This window comes from Perissodus microlepis, chromosome 10, assembly GCF_051167445.1.
Source record: "Perissodus microlepis isolate ML-2025 ecotype Zambia chromosome 10, ASM5116744v1, whole genome shotgun sequence".
NCBI classification, from domain to species: Eukaryota; Metazoa; Chordata; class Actinopteri; order Cichliformes; family Cichlidae; genus Perissodus; species Perissodus microlepis.
Window position 1 is genome coordinate 21,192,399 of NC_140470.1, and position 23,416 is coordinate 21,215,814.

A 23,416-nucleotide genomic window follows, 5' to 3' on the forward strand; every position below is an offset into this window, starting at 1 on the left:
AGATTTTGAAGACAAACACTCTCCATTTCTGGCTAGCAGCACACTTTTTCCAAGTTTCAGTACTGCTTGGCAAGTAAATCGTTTGCTGATGAATCTGTGACATCCACTACACCCAGGTTCACCCAGCGAGAGCCCTCACCCACTCGACACATTTCACTTGTGACCATTGGTGGACAGGGAGTCGTTGACTGATCCCCAGGATTATGTGACTGAGGTCTAACACAGAGAGAAAGTTGGGATAGTACCTAGAAAGAAAAACAACCTGTGGGGTTTGGGCCAAAAAAAAAAAAAATCAAACCAAAACACCATTAGTGGCTAATCTACAAAGACTATGGCCAGATTGTTTAAAAAATTGTCACAATTGAGCTCCGAGACTCCAAACTGGAATATAATTACAGGCTGAAGCATTGTTTAAATAACTGAAACATAAACAGCAGTTATGACTGTGAAACAGTATTGGGTAAAAATGGCTATGGTGAATTGTTGGGGTGGTCATGTTAGGTTCAATACAGGTCCTTTGTCTTTAACTGGTTACAATAATTACAGCAGTTTTCTCATTATGTGTCTTAGACACAAAAACAACTAGACCTTTTAGCTTATCACAAGAACCAAGATAAGGCTATTACAAATCAAAACACTTGCATAGTATGTTTTCAATCGATAGTGTTAATACCAGAACTAAATCACAGAGTTATATTTACACATTTAAGATGTGAAACAAAAAATGATCAAGTATCACAACAGATTATAGAAGTCACAACTCTGAATCTTGAGACACACTTTTAGCTGAAAACATTGCAAAAATCACGTGTTGCTGTCATGCAAGCGTCTGAGCACACTGCCTCGTTTCCTTCGGAGCTCCAGTAAACGCTCAGCTGGTAATTACGATTTGCTTGGCTGATTGAGCCGTGTCATGTTAGAGGTGGAGCAGAGAGCCAAACATTTCTACAGCCTCAGTAATAACAAGCTAGGTCGACCCTAAAATGACATCTGGCTAACACACGCAATCGCATCAACATCTGCGTGTGCGCACACATGGGCATCTGCTCGTGCGCATGTTCATCTCACGTTCCACGTTTGTGCACGCTTCGAAACTACTTATTCAAGTGAGGGTTTGTGGCTGTCAGAGTCTATACTAAAACACAGTTTGTGTGCGTTTGCATGTGTACAGGCTTTGGTCTGAATGTGTCTACATCTGTAATTGCTACACAAGCCAGTCTGTTACCCTCAAACAGGATGGAGCTGCTGTTAATTTGCAACAGTGGCGATGGCACCTCTGCAAGCAACATTCGTTTTTTGGTAAATAATATGATGACTATGTGATGAGCAATTACATATCAAATGTGGAGACTGTAAAAATGAAAAATAATTTGGGAAGAATAATAAAAAATAAATGCAGAAAAAATAAAGACATTGTCATTCCAGTCCAGTGTTAAGCTTTGCTGTTTTGTTCTGCTCTACCTCTACTTTATTAATGTGGAAGTTTATTGACTAGGGCAAAAAAGAAAAAACAGTAAAATCCCCCCACTACGTTTATATGTTTGGGGGAATTAAGCCAGTTCTTACAGGAAATGCTTGACAAGGCTTCAAATATGAATGCTGCTGGAAAAGAAGGTATAAAGTCTAAACATGAGTATATCTGGAGCAGAGGAAGGTATATAAAACCGCCACAGTTTCTGTTTGGTCACCCAAAATAGCATCACCAACATTGTGTCTGGCCAAAAGTGACATATGGTCATAAGCACACTTTTAGTTTGCAAGTAGTCAGAAAGTCCTTTCTACAGGCCTCACATGACCTTTTGACATGGAGGATATCGTGGGCATGGTGGCGTACAAATGGACTGTGCAGAAAGGGGATTTCAGGATATAGCAGGCAAAACAGTTTTGCTTCACTGTGACTGCTGTCAAAGTTAAAAGAAACAGAACCTTGACAAAAACATTAAAGAAACTCCTCTGACCCACATGTTTAACTCACCAGTCTCATCACATGACGAACTCTACTCAACTGAAAATCAAAAAGTGACAGGAACAGGCATATTTTACAGTAAGCCCAAGGTTAAAACTGTCATAATAAAAACACAAGTGAAAGCTGTCAGGCTACCCCAGTCAAACAGCAGCAAACTGTAACCAGCTAAACCTTAGGGGCTTCCCGGGACAGTCACACATCCCCCTCACTGTTTACAGAAAAGCCGAGGAGGTGGAGGTGTGTGTGCGCAGACAGTTACTTATGTAACTGCAAAGAGGACTCTGACATGCTGTTACATATTACAGACCTGTTGCAACGGATTCAAAAGCACATGACGCAGCACAGCGCAGGTATACAAAGATTAACTCAAAAAATTTGCTGACTTGCTCTTTATTTGCCAGCACCCTGCTACAATGGCACAGAACACGCAACAACATCTCCCTCTCTCATCCCAGCCTTAGTGAATCAGGTCACGCCGTCTGATTTCTGGATCCCACATTGGACAAAAGCAGAATTGTCTTCGTAGCCACACATCAGCTGACCAGCGCTTTGTCGTGAAAGAGAATTGGGCTAGTTTGCTGTTAAAAAGGTATATTTAGCAGAGTGGAACATCTGCCCTTTGCAGGTTCTGTCCTATCTGAACAGTGTAAATAATAAACTACTTTGAACAAGCATGTTCAAGCTTCATCCCTGTTTGTGGTTTGCTGACTGCAAGGATCACTCTGTGCTGCAACAGCGAGGCCAAGTAATCCAAACAATTTACCTAACAGAGCAAGAAGGTCCATCATGATGTCTTTTGTGGTGTTAAGTTGTAGCCGAGAATTTTTGACAATTTATCAATGACCAACTTCAGAGACTGGTTCAACTCGGCTCACGACAACAAACGGACAATGGATATACTGTTTGTGCACTCTGGCCCTCTCTTTAATGAGCAATGAGGATCTTCCCCATGGAAGACACGTTGGACAAACATGCCATCTTCCTGCTGCATCAACAGTTCTTCAGCAACATCTCCCAGGAGGAAACAGACCTCTGTTTCAGTCTCCAAGTGACACAACTTCCAATTTGGTCATGCACAAAAGCAGCCGTAGCATGCCTGAGTTCCTCTTAACTGGTAATTCAATAACTAGGGTTCATTCCCCAGAGGAATTTGGAAGACTTTTTCCAGTGCCATCATAACAGATTTTGTTAAACACATTACTACTGGTCATCTTAGCATCGGCACACCACTGAATATGTTGTTGAATACAATAATCTATTAAGCTTTAGCCAAAGAGATGATTTCACATATGGTTAAACCAAATTTCGGAGTCACTTTCAAAGTACTTAACTCATCTCTGTGGTATTATCCAGTTCTGGAGTGCCAGTCATAGTTTCATTCAATCTTGCATGACATTCTATTATTTCTAGAAACCAGAATCATGGTCAAATACTGCCTGTATTATGAAAATTGTTAATGCTCAACAACAGCCAGTTTAATTTCCCATCACACAATCCTTTCAACTACAATTCTTTGAGCTGTACAAATGAAATTACAGTTAACTTTGTCATTATACCGCTGCATCAGCAACAGGTTTGGTAAAGGTTTGACCTCCAAACTACGACTTTTATCAGTTCATTAGACAAAACAGAAACGGAGAGTAGACGTGTAGTGGCATCAACCTTGGCAAATTTGAATTTGGATGCCTTGCTCTTGTGCTCAACGACTTAATAAAGAATATATATTTGTATTTTATCGACAACCAAAAGCTTTTGATTTACTGGACGCTTTTGAACTCACCCATCTCGCGCCATCAAGCAGGTTTTTTTGTGTCTTCTCTCTCTTGTAGTTCATGCTTTTTCCTTCCCGCTGTCCCTTTCCTTCCATCTATCTGCAGGGATCTCTGGCTCCAGGTAACCAAGCTACTCTGTGTTTATTGTTTGTTGTTGCTCATTACTTTTCTTTCTTTTCTTTCCCCACACCTCAAACAGTCCTGGCTGTCTCCACATTGTTGTCATGCATAACAGCAGCAGAGAACACTGGCTTTTCTCTGTAATGCTTCAAGGTCTTAATCTTACTTTGCTCTAACACCGTTTTCACACAAAAGCAATGTGACTTATTTCAAAGCACTTTAATAATAATGGATTGCATTTTATATAAGCGCTTTTCGGGGCCCTCAAAGCGCTGTACAATTCCACTATTCATTCACTCTCACATTCACACACTGGTGGAGGCAAGCTACAGTTGTAGCCACAACTGCCCTGGGGCAGACTGACCGAAGCGAGGCTGCCATATCGCGCCATCGGCCCCTCTGGCCATCACCAGTAGGTGAAGTGTCTCGCCCAAGGACACAACGACCGAGACTGTCGAGCCGGGGCTCGAACCGGCAACCTTCCGGTTACAAGACGAACTGCCAACTCTTTGAGCCACGATCACTTTGAACATGATTTTGTTGATAAATTATTATCTTTATTATTATTATTATTATCATTAGTAGTAGTAGTAGTAGTAGTATTACAGAACAATTTTAGCACTGTATCCTCCTGAGAACCGAGGAAAAGAGAATCTTCCCATTAAACATTTTTTTCTTTGGATCTAAAAGAGGTAACCCAAATACAGGAGATATCAATGGAAAGCCCAGGATGTCCTCTATGTAGTACATCAGGACTTAATAGGGTACCTGAAATAAGTCAAAAGATATAGACTAAAAACAAATGTCCATTACAGAGAACATGCATTAAACAGTACTTTTGCACCAACAAGGGGATTCCCAAAGAGCTACTGGGAAACTGGCATAACACAGCATGTTGTTTAATGTGTCCTTAAAAAGAATTGAGGAAACAAGCGGAGGACAAAAGAAGAAGCAGCAGGTCTAAATATATACACATCTATAGCAGATGAGCAGCATCTGAAAATCGTGTCTTACGAACCAGTGGTCTTTGATTTTTTTTCCTATCAATCATAGATTGGTCTCCCCAGAGCCCTCACCTCAGTGTGGGATCATCTCAACAGTGAAGAGAGCAAAATTCAGCCAACATCCACAGACGAGCTTTGAATGTCCTTCAAGATGCTTGGAGAACTATTCATGACGATGACTGAGGTAACATGAAATGTTACCTAAGAGAGTTCAGGCTGTGTTAAAGAATTAAAGTTGATCTTACCTGACATTGACCGTCATGCTCATTACAATTGTAAAAACTCAATTTTTGCCCTGGACACTGGATTTCCATGTATCTTTGCACATGTTTCAGTGAAATCTCTGCAACCATTTCCCATTTTCTCAGGAAGATATAAAGAAATGTAGGGTGGCTCAAGACTGTAGCACATCACTGTATGCAAGAAAACAACACTGAGTAAAAACAGCTGCTAACTGTCAATTTTAGTATAGTTGAACCATGACATCACAAATTCTGAATGTGTTCATTTGTTAAAGTTTATGCCAGAATACGATTTCATGCTGGTCAGTGCAGACATCTGGACCAGCCTCTAGAACATACCACAGTAATACTGACCACCAAATCTTCCTTCCTTACTGCACGTCATTTTGAGCCCTGCCCGTCATGAACTTTACATCAATGCAGACTTAAAAGGCGCAATAAAAAGTTAGACTTGAATAGTACTGACAGGACTATTAAAGACACAGCAAGTCTTTAATGGCACTTGTTTATCTTTGCACATGCTGATGAAAACTGTGTAGGCACAAGAATGAACTTTACACTACCGAAGCAGGAAGTGCTGTCACAGCCTCTGAGGTGCTCGTGACTCCCTACCAAAAGTGAAAGCCTTGGATTTCATATTTTTGCATGGAAAAAACTATTAGTTTAATCTTTTACTAGGGAGGTGGGATTATGCTTAGCCTTAGCTGAACCGTGGTTCACTGAAGTAAAGTTATGCATAAAAGTTACACATTAATGTTTTGTTTAAGGTTAGTAGTCATGTTTCACCCAGTGTTATGTGATAGGAACTGCCCTGATTAGGATGATAAGATTAACATTTGAATGTTGGACATTTGTTATTATTCAAATTCATATCTTCTTGCTTTTGAAGAATAAACATTAGATAAACCTTGCCATTAAATATATACACTAGCATGCAATTTCCGACCTTCTTTGTCGTACACGTCATGCATTAATGTTTGCTTATTCCTCATTATTTCTCTTGTAAATATGTGTGAGAACCACTGAGCCCATTTCCGTGCATGCATAAACACACTTGGCCTGTAATGCTGATCTAAGTTTGACCTTTAGAGAAACAGAAATATTTTACCACCACACCTAAAAGTCATATTCCGTTCAATCCCACCCTGATTTTTATGCCTTCCTACAATAAAAATTTTAATGTGAAATAAAGGCTTTTGTTTTTAGATTAAAGGACAACGTTTGTAGCATATCACAGCCTCAAATCCCATCAGATGAACAGCAGATATCAATGTGGATGAAACACAGTGCACACCCCCTCTCTCACTGTAAACGCCTCACAATGTAGCTAATGGGAACAAATGTGCTGACAACATGAGAGGACACTATGCACTGTGATCAGTCAAATTCACCCGCCTAGCCTCTCAGCATGCCTTATCAGAAACACACACACACACACACACACACACACACACACACACACAAAGCAGAGTGTAAGCCTTTCACATGAATCCAATGAAACTGAGACTTTCACACCTGGAGGCTTCTCACCTCTCAATCCTTGTGATTCTATCAAGCCCACATGAACCAGATTTGACTGTTTTCCCCTTTATTTCAATAATTAGGGACATCACATATAACTGTCAACTGCAACCTCCTCACACACATTTTATCAGTCTCACACACTCACGCCCCTTCCAACCTCCACTTACTTTTCAAAGCCTGGATCAGAGCCTTGCTGTCTTTAATCAGCTCTTTGATGAACTTGTTGGTTTTGTCCAGCTCTAGTTCGTGGGACTTGAGTCTCTCCCTGAACTGTGGACTGTCCAGGTAGCAGTCGCTGAATTCCAGGGCAGGTAATCCCATCTTCTGCACCGCCACCACCACCACCCGGCAAAAGAATAAACGATTGGGACAGCAGGAGGAAAGAGGAACGAGATGATGATGATGGAGGGAGAAAACCTGTTGTTCTGGTGCTGCTTTTGCTGTTGTAAATGATAGAAAATCCAATTACAACATGAAAACAACAGGGCGGAGATGGATCCGAGAGAAATCCCTACCTACATAACCTCGTTTTTCTTTGCAAAGGAAAACACTCAGGCAGACACACAAGGCAGCAGCAGTAACACAACAAGACATCCAATTAAAATTAAATTTCAAAAGGGAGGGGAAAGACAGAGCTGAATAAGTGTCTGGAAATGGCTTTCAAAGAAAAGGTGTCCACTTGCTCAGGTAAGCCGGTGCTGCATTCCTCTCGAACGACTCATTCTGGACCGGACAGACTGAAACAGGGCCGAGGAGGAGGGAGGCAGCAAAAAAACAAAACTCCGCTCGTAAATGCGGTGTCTTCCCTGGGCGGTTTTAAATGCACTGTTTTCTCCCAGCGCCGCTCAGCTCAGCGCCGCAGACCGTAATCAACCTACCCCGACAAGGATAATCCACTGATTGACGTCTGTCTAGACCAATGAGATGGCAAGGCACGACGTGGAGGGCAGTTTCGACCGTTTAGGGGCGGATCGAGCGGTGAGCTTCTCCAGTGCAAAGATGGGTGGGATAAAAGAAGGAGGGTCCACTCTGACCAAGTTTCCTGAAACTGCGTTGGAAAAGCGAACTCTCAGAATTAGATGGAAAGAGCAGCACCCAGCATATAAACAGTGAAAATATTCGCACATTACTACTTCATTCATAATTAATTAGTAATTAATACTTAGCAGGTAGGCTTAATTTTAGAAAGTCAACATTCTACCTTTGATACTTCAACCAATGTCAGCATGTTACACTCTAAACAGAAAAACAAAGAAAGTAAATCACTGGAAGAAAAGTTAATAGCTCACCAAAGTCAACACACATCTGATCTCCTAAGACCTGTAAATGTATGTACTGCATTTTATTACTTCTGAACATCACCAACCACTACCCCAGCTTTGCCATCCTACATACCTGTGCCACTAGTTTACAAATCTCAGGTGTGGTTAATTCATGCAATGTAAAATTATATGCCAATAGTTTATGTCATTAAAGTATGAAATTAAGCAACAAAGTGGTTGTCTGCTTTTGGTTTGTTTCTATGCAATTATATTCGCTGTGTTTCATTACCACTAGATTCATCATATTAATGAAAAGCTAATGCAAGTCATCTAATCAGTAATCCCATTAAAAGGCTGTTTTTCTGGAGATGATGTCACTCACAGTGCTTCACAAGCTAGGTCAATCAGCATACTATATCATGCACTTCTGTCCCACTACAGTGTACATGGAGGAAAATAAAGGGAGTATCAGGTACACAACAGTTACCTTTAAACCGAAATGATGAGCTGATTACTTTCTTTATTAATTTCTTGGTTTTTCCAAAAGCTCAAACGCCAAAAATATTTGGTTACTATTGTATAAAAGAAAGATTTCTGAAAGATTGGAAGGCATATCTTTACAGCTGAAGAAGCGAACGGTTTACATTTTGAGTCGAAATTGCTTAATTGTCTAAATTTCCAAAGTTTCTATTGAATGGTGTGAACTTTAACCCATGGGGTAAAAACAATGTCAGTTGGAGCTTCCCAGAAAGTAGGCTCGCTCTGGGATGAAAGACTAATAACTGGGTCACATGTATGAAATACTTTTCATTCATTTTATTTCAATGACTGGAACATGTTTCGGCTTAAAAGCGTCCCACGGGTCAAAACCTGTCAAAGGTCGAGTGAACCATGTTTTTGTGAATAAACGATCTGTGTATGCAGCGGCTCCGGAGTCTGGTTGGTGGGAGGAGACGGTGATGTCATTTCAACCAGAGCGGGGAATTTCTGTAGAGAGGAGAGGTACCCACCAAGGCTCCCTCACCTCTGGCGCCCTCTACTGGTAAGAGGCTGCATAAACAGAAAGGGGCATTACGTGTAAGAGGTGGGAACTCGGAGACCCTTGCGACTCACCCTGTCGTATATGTATTTCTGGGAGGAGTATGCAAACTGAGTTACTGTCGTTTGCGACACGCCAATTTACTGTTAATTTCGCAGTGAAAGAGCATGCCTTATATTTTGCTCTTGATACTGGGAAAAACTGGCTGCGACTTTTGTATTTACCGTGTAAAATCAACCACACCTGAGCGCACTAGTTTGCCTTTTCTGAAAATCTGGTCCGTAGTTGTTTGCAGCACATTAAAATAGCTGTGATATTTTATAATATAATGTAAAAATACGCCATATCATCAAAAATATATAAACATGTAACAGGCTGTAATAAATATGGTTCCAGATGGCTCTAAACTGGTAGTTTTAGATATGTTTTTTACACTCTATGGCTCTCTTTGATAAGAGGGAACATCCTTAATATAGTGATCTGATCTAGCTGTGAGCACTACGGGTGGGCTGATAGATCGATAGTATCGATATTTGATGGAAAGGCGTGATTTGTTGCATTAGCTAATAATTGTGGCAAGTAAAAATCAAAGCGATTTAGCTTTCATTAAATGTGTTCAGAATTTGCAAATTAATAGTGATTTATCTTACCATGACTCACTGTTCTCCCCTACATAGGCTATTGGCTTTGGCAATACTTGCTCTGTATTTATTTGATATCAGCTTGATACTGATCTACCGGCAGATCCAGTAAAGCTTGATACAACCGTTATTTGAAGAGGCCTAATGCATTTTCGCCACTGATTCCTGTCCTGAGATCTCACTTCATGTCACTGATACATGCACACTAAGTGCATGTGGTTATTGTGTGAAAACAGCTCATATTTAGAAGTGTCACTTCCTCTGTCAGAGTAGAGCACTGCATCTGGTCGCTTGCTCATTACCCCATCTGTCACAGTCTGGTGTACGCAAACATGCAATGTACAGGAAGTCACCTGTTGTTTATGTATAAATTTTAAAAATCCAAGAGGCTAGTTTAAGAACCAGAATTAACCACCACACAACGAGGTGATGGAGGAAACAGATTTTTCTTTAGGATCAGCATTTGGTCTTAATAATTCTCTGATAACGCCAAGAAAAAATAGACCAGAAAAAACTGAAGGGGAAGAAATTGTATCTGAAATGGAGAACATAGCACTTAATAAGACAACTGAAACAAATGCATTTTGATGACAAGCCCAAGACTGCCAGGAACTCGAGAATTTAGGTGGAATTATCTAGAGAAAAAGAAAGCACTGTTACAAACCTGCCTCAAGCATCAGACACATTATTGGGGATTTAATTTTTGGCAGAATACTTGTAGATTAATGGCACTTACTTAGCAGCAAGGCAAAGATAAAAGCATATGATGACTGAGTGTCAGTTAGCCTTTTAAAGGCCCATAAAATGAATTCATGCAATATGAACTGAGATGAACCCAAGGACAATTATCAGACTTTGGCTTTTTAATCTGTAGCTTGTAGTTTTTTGGTTCACTCACACCAATTTTTTGGTGTCAAAGCTCTGACAAACAACACTATCTGCACACAATCTCACAGGCAGGCAAGGCTGGTGTACAAACTACAACATTAAGAAGCTAATTAGCCACATATTTGTTTCAGGAATGGAAATATTGAAGTTGATATTCACCAGCTGATCACACTCAAACACACAAACACCCAATAAATGCTAGCGTGTAAATGTGCATTTGATACTACTTTCACTGTTCTGATACTGTGCCAATAAAAAACTGAGAATGCAGGTTTAGTGAGAATGCAGTATAATGGTGCATGCTCTAAATATGCCTGTGTCAGCTCTGTGGACATGAACAGCAGACTTGATTTTTGCAGACTGAAGCACCTCTAAGGTTAACCCATTCTGCCATCTTGTGGTTAATAGAAGCAAAGAAAAAGAAGCAGTTCAATGCTAATGGAACAGGTGAGAGAAACGTAGGTCAGATTCCTCAGTTTTTGGTTATCACTCTTTTTTTTCTGCACATTCTTGACACGGTCTTGTGTCTCGTGATTACTTGACTTCAAAGTGATGGTTTTAACCTTTAGATGCACTGCAGATGATGAATTAGGGAGAGAAAAATCCATTAGAAGAAGACGGGGACAAAGTAGTCAGTGTGAATATATCACCTAGCCTGCACACCACCACTGTTTATTCTCACATAGCTGCAGGACAGACAGTGAACGGCTGCAAAAATAGATATTGAGATTGCCATGTCTTGGAAGCCATTTCCACCATTTTTAGAAATGTCAGCGCATCACAGTGCATATCCAAAAATGTCTATTTTTATAGGCTTTGGAAAATGTTTTTAATATGTCCTGCAGCATTTTGAATCATAAATTCCTATCACTCCCCCCAAATTCCAAACATTAACCTTGTGTAAGAGCTAATGTGAGGCTGTCGATCATTACTGTGTTATCTTCTGGACTTACATTCCTTTTTTTTAATGTCTTTTCCTCTCAGAGCTGCTTCAGTGTTAGTGCCAGTCAAAAATCAGCCTCATATCTTTTGGTTAACCTTTTAGGAGAGTGTGTCTGTTCATTTTCAAGATTACAGAGCTGGAATTATGGAGGTCCAAAACTCGACATTTCCTTCTTTCTGTTTTTTTTTTTTTTTTTAAATGAATCTTTGTTTTGGATATGAAGTATTTTGTTGAAAATACAACTTTGTTTTTCCTTAATGCCTCATTTAAGTACAGTATTCCTCCATTTACACCCCACATACTTTTACTGTATACATGTAATGCACTCGTACTTTTGATACCTGAGCATTATATGTTTTGCAGGAATTTTATGGAATCCTATTATCATGTAATATGGGAAGCAGAACTTGGAATCCAAAGGCACTGGCATTATGTTAATTCTGGGAGCTGAAGTCATTCCCTTTGTGTCTTGGCACTGGCTGTGTTGCCTGCCAGTGTCTCCAGGAGGACACCACTACAAGAATGTATCAGTGCTCAGTCAGACAGGCGGCCTTGCTCATTTCTAGGGTCTGGCTTGTCCTCCTTCTCCCTCTCCAGTCGTGGATGGTAATTTTAGTCCTGACGTTAGCCTGTTAAAATGCGTCCTCTGACGTTGTTAGAAGAGGGGGTGAGGTGAGGGAGGAGTGGATGGAGTTCAAATTCATACTTAAGAAGCCCGTATAAAGGCCAGACACTTCATTGGCAGAGAAAGGAGGAAGACAGTTTGGCACGAGAGGCCCCAAAAACTTTGTCTCAGTCAAGCCTCAGTTAAGAGGAAAAAAGAGGACATGCTGGCTCAACGGGGGCACTGTCACATGACATTGTCACAGGTAGGTGAAGATGGCTTATTGTCTGTGTGGTAATAAAGTTGGCTAGTAATTAGTGCTGCAGAGTTAAATAAGGATCTTCATAACAAAAAAGGAAGTTAATGTTGGTCTTTCTTTGTGCTTTCTTTTTGACTGTCTGGTCTGTGTGTGTACATATCTGTAACATAACTTTTCCCCTGCTTTTTGATTTTATATAGATATATATATATATATATCTCAATAAAGATGTGGTTTGATGACCGTTAGAACAGCTTCTGGGTTTTTCCAAGGGTAGATGTATAGGTTAGTGATCACTGTCACTAACCTAGTTGTTTTGTTCTATAAGCAGGCCTGAAATACGAAAGAAACTGCTCAGTCAGAAAAGAGTGTTACTCAAGGGGTAAAGAGTTAAAGACAAGATAAAATCCAGTAGAGTGCAGGTGAGAATAATGAAATATTGTGGTAGATGAGTCGTTACAGTATGTGGTACAGTCCGTTTTACCACACAGTACAATCTGTTAGTCAAAGGCCAAAACAACTTACAATGAAGCCAATTCAAATGAAATAAGAGAAAACTTCTTGTGAAGCACATGTAGAACTATTGCCAAGTGATTCAAAGTAAAAGAGGTGCTAGAAACATGCAAACTAAAGGTTGTTTACTCAGACCACTGCAGGGTCAACGGAAAGCCTCTTATTTTTGTGGCTTTCATTGCAACCCCCCCCACCCACCCTTTTTTTTTTCAAACTTTACTTTAGCTCACCGTCATGCTCTTCATCTTTACACTGAAATAAACACTAAAATACACACAGATTCAAGCTCTCCTCCCACACATCTGTACTCTGACTCGGTCATTGGTTGGACTTTTGACGTCATTCCCACTTGCTGCTCTGTCCGAAGGTCCCCAAGCGAGTCTGGCACAAGCTCTCATATCCAGTAATCCTGTCCTCCAGATCTTGTTCTTAGGAAAAACAGACCGCCAGTGGGTAGGCCTTACATTCCTCCTGTGGCTTTCACTTTCCCTCGCTCTCTCTCTTTTCCCCTTCTTCTCTCTGCTTCTTCCAAGACATTCCAGATGTGGGCTAACTTGGCTCTTCAGCAGCTATACCTCCGGTTTCAAATGATAACAAAGACCTGTGCGTGTTAGAGTATCCTCACTGGCTTGGTCTGCCACTGCTGTTTCTGGACTGGATTGACTTTATGACAGCTACCGCTGCTCTGGGATCTCAAGCATCCAGGAAATAAAAACTATACTGACAGTGTGGCTTTAAAATGAGCTTGACTGTTTTTTGGAAAAGCTGTTGAGGAAGCAGGGAATCCAGGGGTAAGACCAAGAGGGCTGCCTGGGCTCTAAATTCTCATATTGATAGTCGCTGATTTGTTGACGTGTTAACATGTCTGTTAAATCCAGCTGAACGATAGATTAGTGTTAATGCTTCAGAGAGTGTAGGAAGAATTGTCAAGGGTCCAGTATCCCACTAGTAGAATTCAGCGTCATGTGTTTGCACCTATTTGTAAGATTATGCTGGCTAATATAAAACTTACTAAAAGGAAGTTAAACAATTACCACAAATTTCTCTCTTGGCTGTTATGTCCATGTGTTGGTTATTTTGTTGTCTAGCCTCACACTGATTTCAGGTGTAAGATTACATCACCCACCATCTGGAAATTATTTTTCCAAAGAGAATCAAAGTGATGCTCAGTTCTAAAACAAGTCCGGTCATGTTGCTGCCCCTCCTGGCCTTCATCCAGAACTGATCCCTGGATGGTTTTATCACTTCATAATAAAGTGTGTTCCTTAAAAGGCTGACAGAAAGTAACAGAGAGCCAGACAGATGGAGAAAGTGATTAGGCAAGGGTAGGAAAGGGGAGCATTTCCTGTAATCATATTATGAAGGCGACGTTGTCCTCCCCTTCCTGTTTCGTCTTGTGTCTCAGCCGCAGTCCAGGTGACGTGAACAGTGAAAACGTTGGATCTTCTCTGTCGTTGCAGACACAGGGACATCACGCTGCTCCGTCCATACCTCAAACTCTCTGTGTGATGTCTGAGGGAGACATTACAGTGCTGCCTTTTGGACCTGGGTCCCTGGACCTGTCCAAGCAGGAAGCCCAGACACTGACCAGGCTCTACAGTATGAATGGAGGCTATCACCTAAGGATTTTACCAGATGGAACCGTCAATGGTGGGAGGCAAGAAAATGACACATATGGTGAGGAAAAAAACAAAAGAACTGATTTCTGATTGCTGGTTATATTTCAAAATCAGGAGCCAGAGATTACGTGCAAGATATGAAGGGGAGGCTTTTAACTTTAGTTTCAACATTAGGTTAAAAGTCTTTGTGATTGTTATAACGATGGTAAACAAAAGAGAATGGGTAAACTTAAGCTGTTTTGATTAAAGGTATGAGGGTATGAGGAAAAGAGGACATCTTACCACTAAAGGAATAATAATTAGGCTGCTGGTAAAGCTGCTCAGTGATTTGGTTTTGCAATAATAACATCTTAACCTGTGTACACATTTGGACAGCAGGGCCTAGTTTCCCTGAAAAATACTTACTAAACTTTTATTCTGGGATATCACAGTTACATTGTTTTTACATGATTTGATCTTCCAGTTAACCTTGAAAAGAAAACAGAAAAAAACAAAAAAGCAATAATGCTGTGGTGTTGTGTTGCGTAATGTGTGTTGCAGACATCCTGAGGCTGAAGGCTGTGAGTGCGGGGGTGGTGGTCATCAAAGGTGAGGCGACAGGAAGGTATCTGGCTATGAACAGAAATGGACGCCTCTGTGGAGTAGTGAGTTGTGTTTTTATATATATATATATATATATATATATATTGCAGTTTGACTTAAAAATGAATTTTGGATGGAAAGGTTGAACACTTACAGATTGCAACAAATGCTCACTGGTCCCGTTTGTCTTTCTATGTAACAGTTTCAATTCTTTTTTCATCAAATCACACAATTGTTCATTCCTTTCTCAGCGTAAGTTTAAACTTGCTGATCGTTACAGTTTTGTAACGGTTGTGCAAAACAACCTAGACTGCAAAACAGTGGAAAGTTTCAGTGTAATTACCAAATTGCTGTGACTAATAATTTGTCACTGAGATGTCTAAAATAAAACAGACAAGCTTTATTTTAGAGGGTTGTTATGTCGATTATTATTTTGGTGATTCAGTATGTTACACTATTCCTCGTTGTATCCTGCTCAGTTACTGTTTGTGAATGCCCGCATTACCTTTAACCGTATATTAGAGATATAATCAATCCCCCCCCCCCCTTTCATTTTCTTGCTTCAGCAAGCTCTGAATGATGAGTGTTACTTCCTGGAGAAATACGAAGAGAACCATCACAACACGTATCGTTCTCAGAAGTACAACTGGTACGTCGCCTTGAAGAGGAACGGCCAGCCCAAAGCTGGACCAGACACCCACCAGGGTCAGAAGGCCGTTTTTTTCCTGCCAAGGCCTGCAGGCAACATGTAAAGCGAGATGTCAGCAGGCACTGTATATTCACTAAAATGTTTAAATGCACATTATTAGTGTAAAATTACACTTGACAAACGATTATGAGGTCACTGAAAATCTGTTATTTCTGGTAATGGCTGAGGCAAAACTCTTACTGGGCTAAATGTCGCTCTTCATACACAAATTTAACATTTGACTGAACAGTTTATAAATGATCATTGTATGGATATGTGATCATATCCAGCACAGTTTTTTTTTGTAAGTGCATAGCATATATATTTTATCTCTCTGCAGATAGAAAATATATAAAGTGATTAATTTAAACCCTGATTTAAAACACCACAGGTAGGAAAAAATATGCAATTTACATACATAAATGTATTTAGCATTACTAATGTCTGGCACAAAAAAAGAATATAATTAAAGAATAAAACCAAAAATATGGCATTGAATTCAAAATTTAAGAAAGGAAAGATATTCAAGGTTTACAGTAGTAATCTAAAAATGTCTTATATGGATTGAATTAATAATAATAACTGAATTTCAATCAATAGATATTTAGTCTTCCTAAACAATTCCTCATTTTGTAATGAATATGTCGATCGAGGGAGTCAAGAGAGCAAAGATGATATGGTGTTACTGTGAAGCCAGAATTCTTCCTTTTAAAACAGCAGCTCTTAAATAATTTGTGTTGCTAAGAATTATTATTGTATTAATATATTGTATTTGTGTGACTGTTGGAAGGCTGACAGACCTATAAAAGCAGATGTGAAAACTTTGTCAGAGAAATGAGTGAAGCTTTTATTAAGTGTGTTTATGTACGATGTATAGCAGGTATATAACGTAAGCTTTCTTTTATTTTGTAAAATGCTTCACAGTTCAAGTAAATTCACCCCCTTTTTAATTTTGATTTAAAATCCTGTTACTGTAACTTTATCCTAGATTATTATGAATATGTATTTATAAAGATTTATTGCTAATAACATTTAATTCTACTCAACATTGTAAAAGACATTTTCTAAATAATGTATGCTTACAGTGAAGGAATAAAAAGGTAACTATATCACCTTTTCACAAAGTAATACATATTGTATTCACTCTATTTAAATGTAATGAATAAGCCTGTATTATTATACATGAATGAATAAATACTATTTTTGATTTACTGTATTTATGATAGTTATTACCTCTGCCAAGGAGCAATATGTTATTGGTAGGAGTTTGGTTGTGTGCCTGCCATTCTTTCGTTTTGTCTGTTGTAGCGCAGGTGCGTGTTAACGATCCATTAAAATCTGGCATGGATCCACTCAGGTCTTCAAGGTCTTCAAATGATCAAGCTATTGTTCAAAAACTGACAAAAAGCATTTTAACCTAGAAGCTATGATTCTTGCAAATGTGGCGTGTATTGTATTGTATTGTATCCAGCTCTGAGGTCTTTACACTGGCTGCCTGTCCGTCATAGGATAGACTTTAAAGTTCTGATGCTGGTCTATAAAGCTCTGAATGGTTTAGGACCAAAATACATCAGTGACCTCCTGACCCAGTATGAACCTTCCAGGTCCCTCAGGTCATCTGGATCCGGTCTTTTATCAGTTCCCAGAGTCAGAACCAGACACGGAGAAGCTGCATTCAGCTTTTATGCTCCATATATCTGGAACAAACTCCCAGAAAGCCTCAGATCAGCTGAAACACTCAGTTTATTTAAATCCAGGTTGAAGACTCACCTGTTCTCAGCTGCATTTGAATAAAGCACCAAATCCACACTTTTAAGCTTAAATTTCAAAACGTACATTTTAACTACTGATTTTATCTATTGTTCTGATTTTATCTGTTTTGATTTTATATACTGTTTTGTTTGTTTGTTTGTTAATTAGTTAGTTTGTTTGTCTGCTTGTTTTAATCAATTTTAAATCATGCTTTTTATTTGTTTTTGTTTCTAATGTCTCTGTAAAGCACTTTGAATCACCTTGTTGTTGAATTGTGCTATACAAATAAACTTGCCTTGCCTTGCCTATTGATTGCATGTACTACAATTACACAAATAAAAAATAACAACAAATAATTACACTAAAATTGTCAAGTATATAAAAATAGGTTTCAACATGGCAGATACCAAAAGCCTCCACTTTGCACTTGTTTTTACAACACGAGAAACTTCTTAAAGTGCATTTAAAAAACAAAATCAGTATATACAAAATATAATATTACTATTGAGCTGCCTTGGCGGATGTTTGCGCTCTTGTAGTGCCTTTAGTTTTGTATTTAGTCTGTTTCTGATGTAATTCTATGGCATTATTACAATGTGAAAACTGGTATTTTATTGATAAATTACACTGTTAAAGATATTTACTAGAGGCAAAAAATACATTTGGCCACAAGATGGAGGCATTGTCTAAACTTCTATGTATTGTTCTTGGGTTTACACGTCCAAATCCAAAGACGATGTATATAACAGGCATACCTAACAATTGACATAGTATATTTTTATATATTAACTGTCTTATAGTATGTACAACAAATCAATGTAAATTAAACCATCTGAAAAAGCAGAAGGAAAATAATCAAGGAAAGCCATCCCAGGAGTCATTCTGCTATCTAACTCTTTGTATAAATATAATTACATTTTGAAGGACTGGAATTTTATTTTTATTTCTACCTAAAATAATATTATGCTGTTAAAATGTTATTCCACCACCAAAATATCTGAAATAGCTGAACTTCCCCATAGATGCCAAACATCCAGTGTCAATTTCCTGCTGTTGACAGATTTTCATTCTTAGACACAATATGTGTACCGAGCAGTTGCATAACAAAGCACTTGCAGCTAATTTTTTGAAAACTGTAAGGAAACCCCATATGCACTAGTTTTAGTGAAGACTTTCTCCACTCCAGTCGAAATGATTGTAACCACAAAGCTGTGACAGATGCTACCAGCCCCATTCACCCCGATCAAGTATTTTCACCACATTTTTGGAAGCAGTGGCATTCTTCATCTAATCCACACTTAATGTGTAACGGCTGAAACAGAACATGGCCTGAAACGTTGTTTTAGAGTCGACTGTGCCAGGAAAATATCCTGGAGGAAACACTGGAACGTGGTTTAAAATGTTTGGGAGGACTGAAGCTGATTCATGTCTCCAACAAGTCCCATATTATTGTGGGATTTAAACAGAGTTGGCAGGGAACATTACAGTAGGATTATTACTTATCCAAGCACCATGAGTGTGACAAATTACTGTTTCAAGTTGAGCAATAGGTCTGCCCTTTCCTACTGAAATAATCATTTTGTGCATAAGTGAAATTAGAGCTAAATTAAAATACTTGTAATCCGTCTTGCCATACAATTTTTTCAGGAAATCTTAAATTCCCTATTGATGTATCAACTTTTGTCATTGTCAACTATTTACACTCTAAACATTTATATGGGACATAGATAATTAGTTTAGAACAAACAATGCATCATAACATTTAAATTAAACTAAACTAATAGTAATTTAGATATGAAGCTCTCTGTAAAGGGCAATTCTGCATAGCAATTGCCTTTGCTTTCTGTATGAGTTCCTTATGTATAGTCCCTGACTTAAGGAGAATAAATATAAACATGCTTTAAAAAAAAAGTTTTCTGCTTTTTAAATTTGTTTTCTGTCACAAAAGTGCTGTGAAGACATTTCATGTGCAGAAGAAGAAAAAAACTGGTAGACCTCTCTTTCTTAAGGACTCTAAGTGGACACATGGCTGTTGGTGGACAAACACTGCCGATTACACAACTTGTGACCTCTCATTTACAGGACAGTGTCTCTCCTTCATTCCAGCAGGCCACCCTATGAAGCAGCTCAGTACACAAACACCCAGAGACACACACATATACACACAAACCTGGTTGGCCATTGGCCTACAGGGCTGTGCAGGGCAGGAAGGGAATCATTCACTGTAAACTGAACAAGGACTGGCTTCCTCTGGGAGTCCCCTAGCCTGACAGCAGCCAAGATCCCTGCAACACAAACCACTCTAGCAGACACACACACACACACAGCAATCAGCACGTACACACGCTGGAACTAGGACACATTCTCTCATCTGTTACTCGTCTCTCTTTCCTCAATTCCGTCTTTTTTTTACTCTCCCTTCCTGCCCTTCTCTCAATTTCCAGCCTACTTTCATCTCCTGCTCCATCCTACTACGTTCCTGCATCAATTTTCTTCAAACAGCTCTTCTTCCTTATTTTGTTTTTGTTTTATCTTCTGTTTTTAGTTTTTATGGTTCTTTTTTCTCTTCTCTTTCTTTCTCTCTGTTGCTTCCTCCCTCCTATCAGGGAAGTTTACAAAGTTTGTATAGTAAAGAGAGGATACCTCTGGAAAGTTTGCATTGCATTTTCTTATTAGACAGATGCAGATTTGGTTAAGCAACAATCTTAATAATCAAGCCTTATAAACGGGGGAGAAACAAATACAGTCTATTGCTTTTTAAAGCAGGCCAAAGAAATAATAATTCATGATATTAAAAAGGGATTGCTCTACATGTTACCTTTCTGCCATGTCACCTTTCTCCTCCACACAAGCAAACATTTACACACCAACAGGAACGGAAGCAGGGGATGCATATCCGTCAGCTGATCCAACTGGAAATGCTGACACTTGTCTCCCCATCTGCTACTGCACTCCGAGACAAAGGGGGAGGAAGGCAGACTAAGGGGACAGAGAAAGCGAGAAGGAGCATTTTGACAACTCAGAGAATCGTCCGGATGCTTGTGGTTTGCCCTATTGCAACTGTTTTCCTAATAAATGATTTCTGCTGGATAGACACATTCTGCTGGGCTGCAAAAATGCATCTTTTACTCAGAGCAGAAGCAAGTGGTATGGTTCAACAAATAAACTCGACTACTATATAGCAAAGGGAGTCCTTTCTAGATTGTTTAAAAAAAACAAAGGAAAGAAAGAAATAATCCTGAGAAGATCAAAACCTTTCGTAAGTGCAAACCCCGTCTGCAGATGACTGTAATACCAACACAAAGAAAGGTTTTATTAGAACACTACTAATAATAATTACTGTCACTGCATAATAAACTAGCGCAACTGCTAATACGCCTTGGTTGCGGAACTTTTCAGGGAAAAGAATAGTGAATTAAAGCATAATAAATGTCTTTATGAGCTTTACATCTGCTGATGTGTCGATATGCTCCCAAAAAACTGAACTTCCTATCAAACAAGTTGTTTTCCCACATGAAATATTGTCCTAAACTTTACTATACATAGCCCAGCAGAACAAAACAACCTCCCTACTGCAAAGTCTTTATAAAGCCCAACTGAGCCAATGTCAGGGTATTGCATCCTGTCTATTACTCGCACTCCTATAGCAGCACCCTGACCTAAACTAAGCTAAGTCTTTCCACTAGTAATATCTTGATCGTCCCAACATTATCCAGTGTTGAAAGCTCATGTGTTAAAACAGCTATACGGACATGAGAGTAGTGTAAATCTTTCAATCTAACTTTTGACAAGAAAGCAAATTAGTGCATTTCCCATCCATCCATTTTCTAATTCTTATCTGGGTCGGGGTTGGGGCAGCAGACTAAGCAAAGACACTTGGACTGCCTCCTTTTGTTATTTTGTTGGGACACAGAAGCCTTTTCAAGCCAGCTTGAGAGACATAATCTTTCCAGAGTTTCCTGGTTCTTTCCAGGATCGTCTACCATTTAGAAATGGACCAAATCACCTCACCTAGAAGGCATCTAAGAGGCATATTACTAAGATTCCCCAACTGCCCCAACTGGCTCCTTTCAATGTGTAGGAGTAGGGGCTGCTGTCAGAGCACCTCCTGCACGCTACATCGCTACGGGTGAGCCCAACATTTTTGGAGGAAGCTCATTTCCACTGCTGGTTTCAGTGTTCTAATTCTTTCCGTCACTACCCACAGCTGGTGGACACAGGCGAGGGTAGGACCATTGATAACCAATAAATCATCAGCTTTGCTTTCACACTCATCTCTCACTTCAGCACAATAGAGCAGTACAGCATCTACATTATGGTTTTTCTGCAGTCTTCTTTTAAATATACAAAGCTATTGCTACATTTGTATGCAAATGCATGAACTGCAGTAATGCAGTGTATTCAGAAAACTCGCCTGGTTTTGGTATTACCTCATATAAATGGTCCTGGTCTTGGTTTTACAAATAGAGGTTATGAGTTATTAGTTCCTGGGAATTTCAAGAACACCTTAGTTGATATAACTAAATAACTAAATAATAACGAAAGTCTTAGTCTATGAGTGAACCTTGTTTGTAAAGTAAGATTGACCCAATTCATTTTCTCCATCCAAAATTTAAACTGAACCTTCATGCTTTATTATCCATTATGCTCCTATATGAAAATTGTCATGTGATCAATCACAAGCAGAACCATTGATCCCTCTGTGCAAAGTGTGCTACAGAGCTGCAAGATTATACTTTTTTTTTCCTTTTAATGACCTTTATGAACCATGAAACATGATCTCATTACAAAAGGCATTTAAATTACGAGTTGAGGTGACTCACGGATCTGACTATGATGCCTCCTGGACGCCTCCTAGGTGAGGTATTACGGGCATGTCCTACCTGGAGGAGGCCCCGGGGCAGACAGAGGGCTCAATGGAGAGATTGCATTTCTCAGCTGTCTTGGGAACGTCTCGGTGTCCCCCAGGATGAGCTAGAAGAGGTGGGTGAGGGAAGTCTCAGCTTCTCTGCTCAGAGTGCTGCCCCCGCAAACCCATATCTGGATAAGTGATAGAAAATGAATAGATGGATGGATGAGTGGATGGATTACAGGTTGCTGGGGTATACCCATGATTTTAATTATTTGTGTTCATGAGACATTGTTTCTATTAAACAAATTGATTTTTCACTGTTAATTCACTTTAAATAACAGCAATGTTGAATTAGGTTACTCGGACTGACATGCAAGAGTTTGCAATCCATTACAAACCTGCAAGTTATTCTTGCTTACTACAAATTATAACCATAATCTTTAACGTTATTTTTAATATTCAATCTTTTTTTAATGTAAGTAGTCTCATAGAGTGTTAATTTATATATGGTCTATATAAATATAGCCATTTAAGGAAGCAGCTGATCCACTGAGTCGACCCCTAAAGGTGTCAGCTTCAACAAGAAGATTTAAGCTTTTAAAAGGTTCCAATGAAATAAAAGAATTAAACTCCACAGTAGGCAGCAGCGGTATTTCAATCCTCTTTTAACAAGTTCAGTGTGAATAAAAGGCAAAGCTATTGTTTAAATGTCCTGTTATATGACATTGTAAGCACTGTGTAACTGGGTCTTTCTAATTGATAAGGAAAACAATACCCTTTAAGATATAGAGAGGAGTGGAAAAAGGATCACCTCTCATAAAAAATTATGAAAAGGTTTGTATGTGGAAGCGAAAGTATGCATATGACCAATATCCTCAAAATCAAGTGCAGACAAAAGTGTAACATAACCACAGTTACCAGATATTGCAAAGCAGTACTTTCTAAACATTCATATCCTGCAAATATCCTAAAAATAGTAAGAGAGGGACGACAATAACAGCGTGATTGGTTCCCCTGTCATACCTGCACTCGGTATGACTTGTACACAGACACCCACAGTCCTACACGTGCTAAGTGTGACTCTCTAAATCACTGTTTGTACTTCCACAAATGTGGGAGCAGTGTCATCTATTGTTTTAGTTGGGA

The 23,416-nt window shown here is 39.3% G+C and overlaps 2 protein-coding genes across 5 annotated transcripts in view; one reads left to right on the forward strand and one right to left on the reverse strand.

Moving 5' to 3' along the window:
- Positions 1-7,522, reverse strand: part of LOC146379403 (rho GTPase-activating protein 26-like) — an 81,778-nt gene extending 74,256 nt beyond the window's left edge. Inside the window, exons 1-2 of one of the 2 annotated variants that reach the window (XM_084940641.1) lie at positions 7,312-7,522; positions 6,796-7,068 (exon numbers count right to left, since the gene is read on the reverse strand). In XM_084940641.1, the coding sequence (XP_084796767.1) occupies positions 6,796-6,949 (154 nt within the window). In that variant the 5' untranslated portion in view covers positions 6,950-7,068; positions 7,312-7,522. Of the gene's footprint in view, positions 1-6,795; positions 7,069-7,143 lie in introns of both variants that reach the window. The other variant, XM_084940640.1, reaches the window with a different exon arrangement.
- A 4,613-nt stretch (positions 7,523-12,135) lies between these two features.
- On the forward strand, positions 12,136-17,719 carry LOC146379404 (putative fibroblast growth factor 1). Of its 3 annotated transcripts, none has more exons than XM_084940645.1 (4): positions 12,136-12,270; positions 14,238-14,454; positions 14,937-15,040; positions 15,545-17,719. In XM_084940645.1, exons 1-4 carry the CDS (start codon positions 12,229-12,231, stop codon positions 15,728-15,730), a joined length of 549 nt encoding a protein of 182 aa, XP_084796771.1. In that variant the 5' UTR covers positions 12,136-12,228; the 3' UTR covers positions 15,731-17,719. The 3 variants fall into 3 exon arrangements, with proteins under 3 accessions (XP_084796771.1, XP_084796772.1, XP_084796770.1); XM_084940646.1 differs by lacking the exon at positions 12,136-12,270 and adding an exon at positions 13,111-13,568; XM_084940644.1 differs by lacking the exon at positions 12,136-12,270 and having other exon boundaries at positions 13,575-14,454.
- The last annotated feature ends 5,697 nt before the right edge of the window (positions 17,720-23,416 follow it).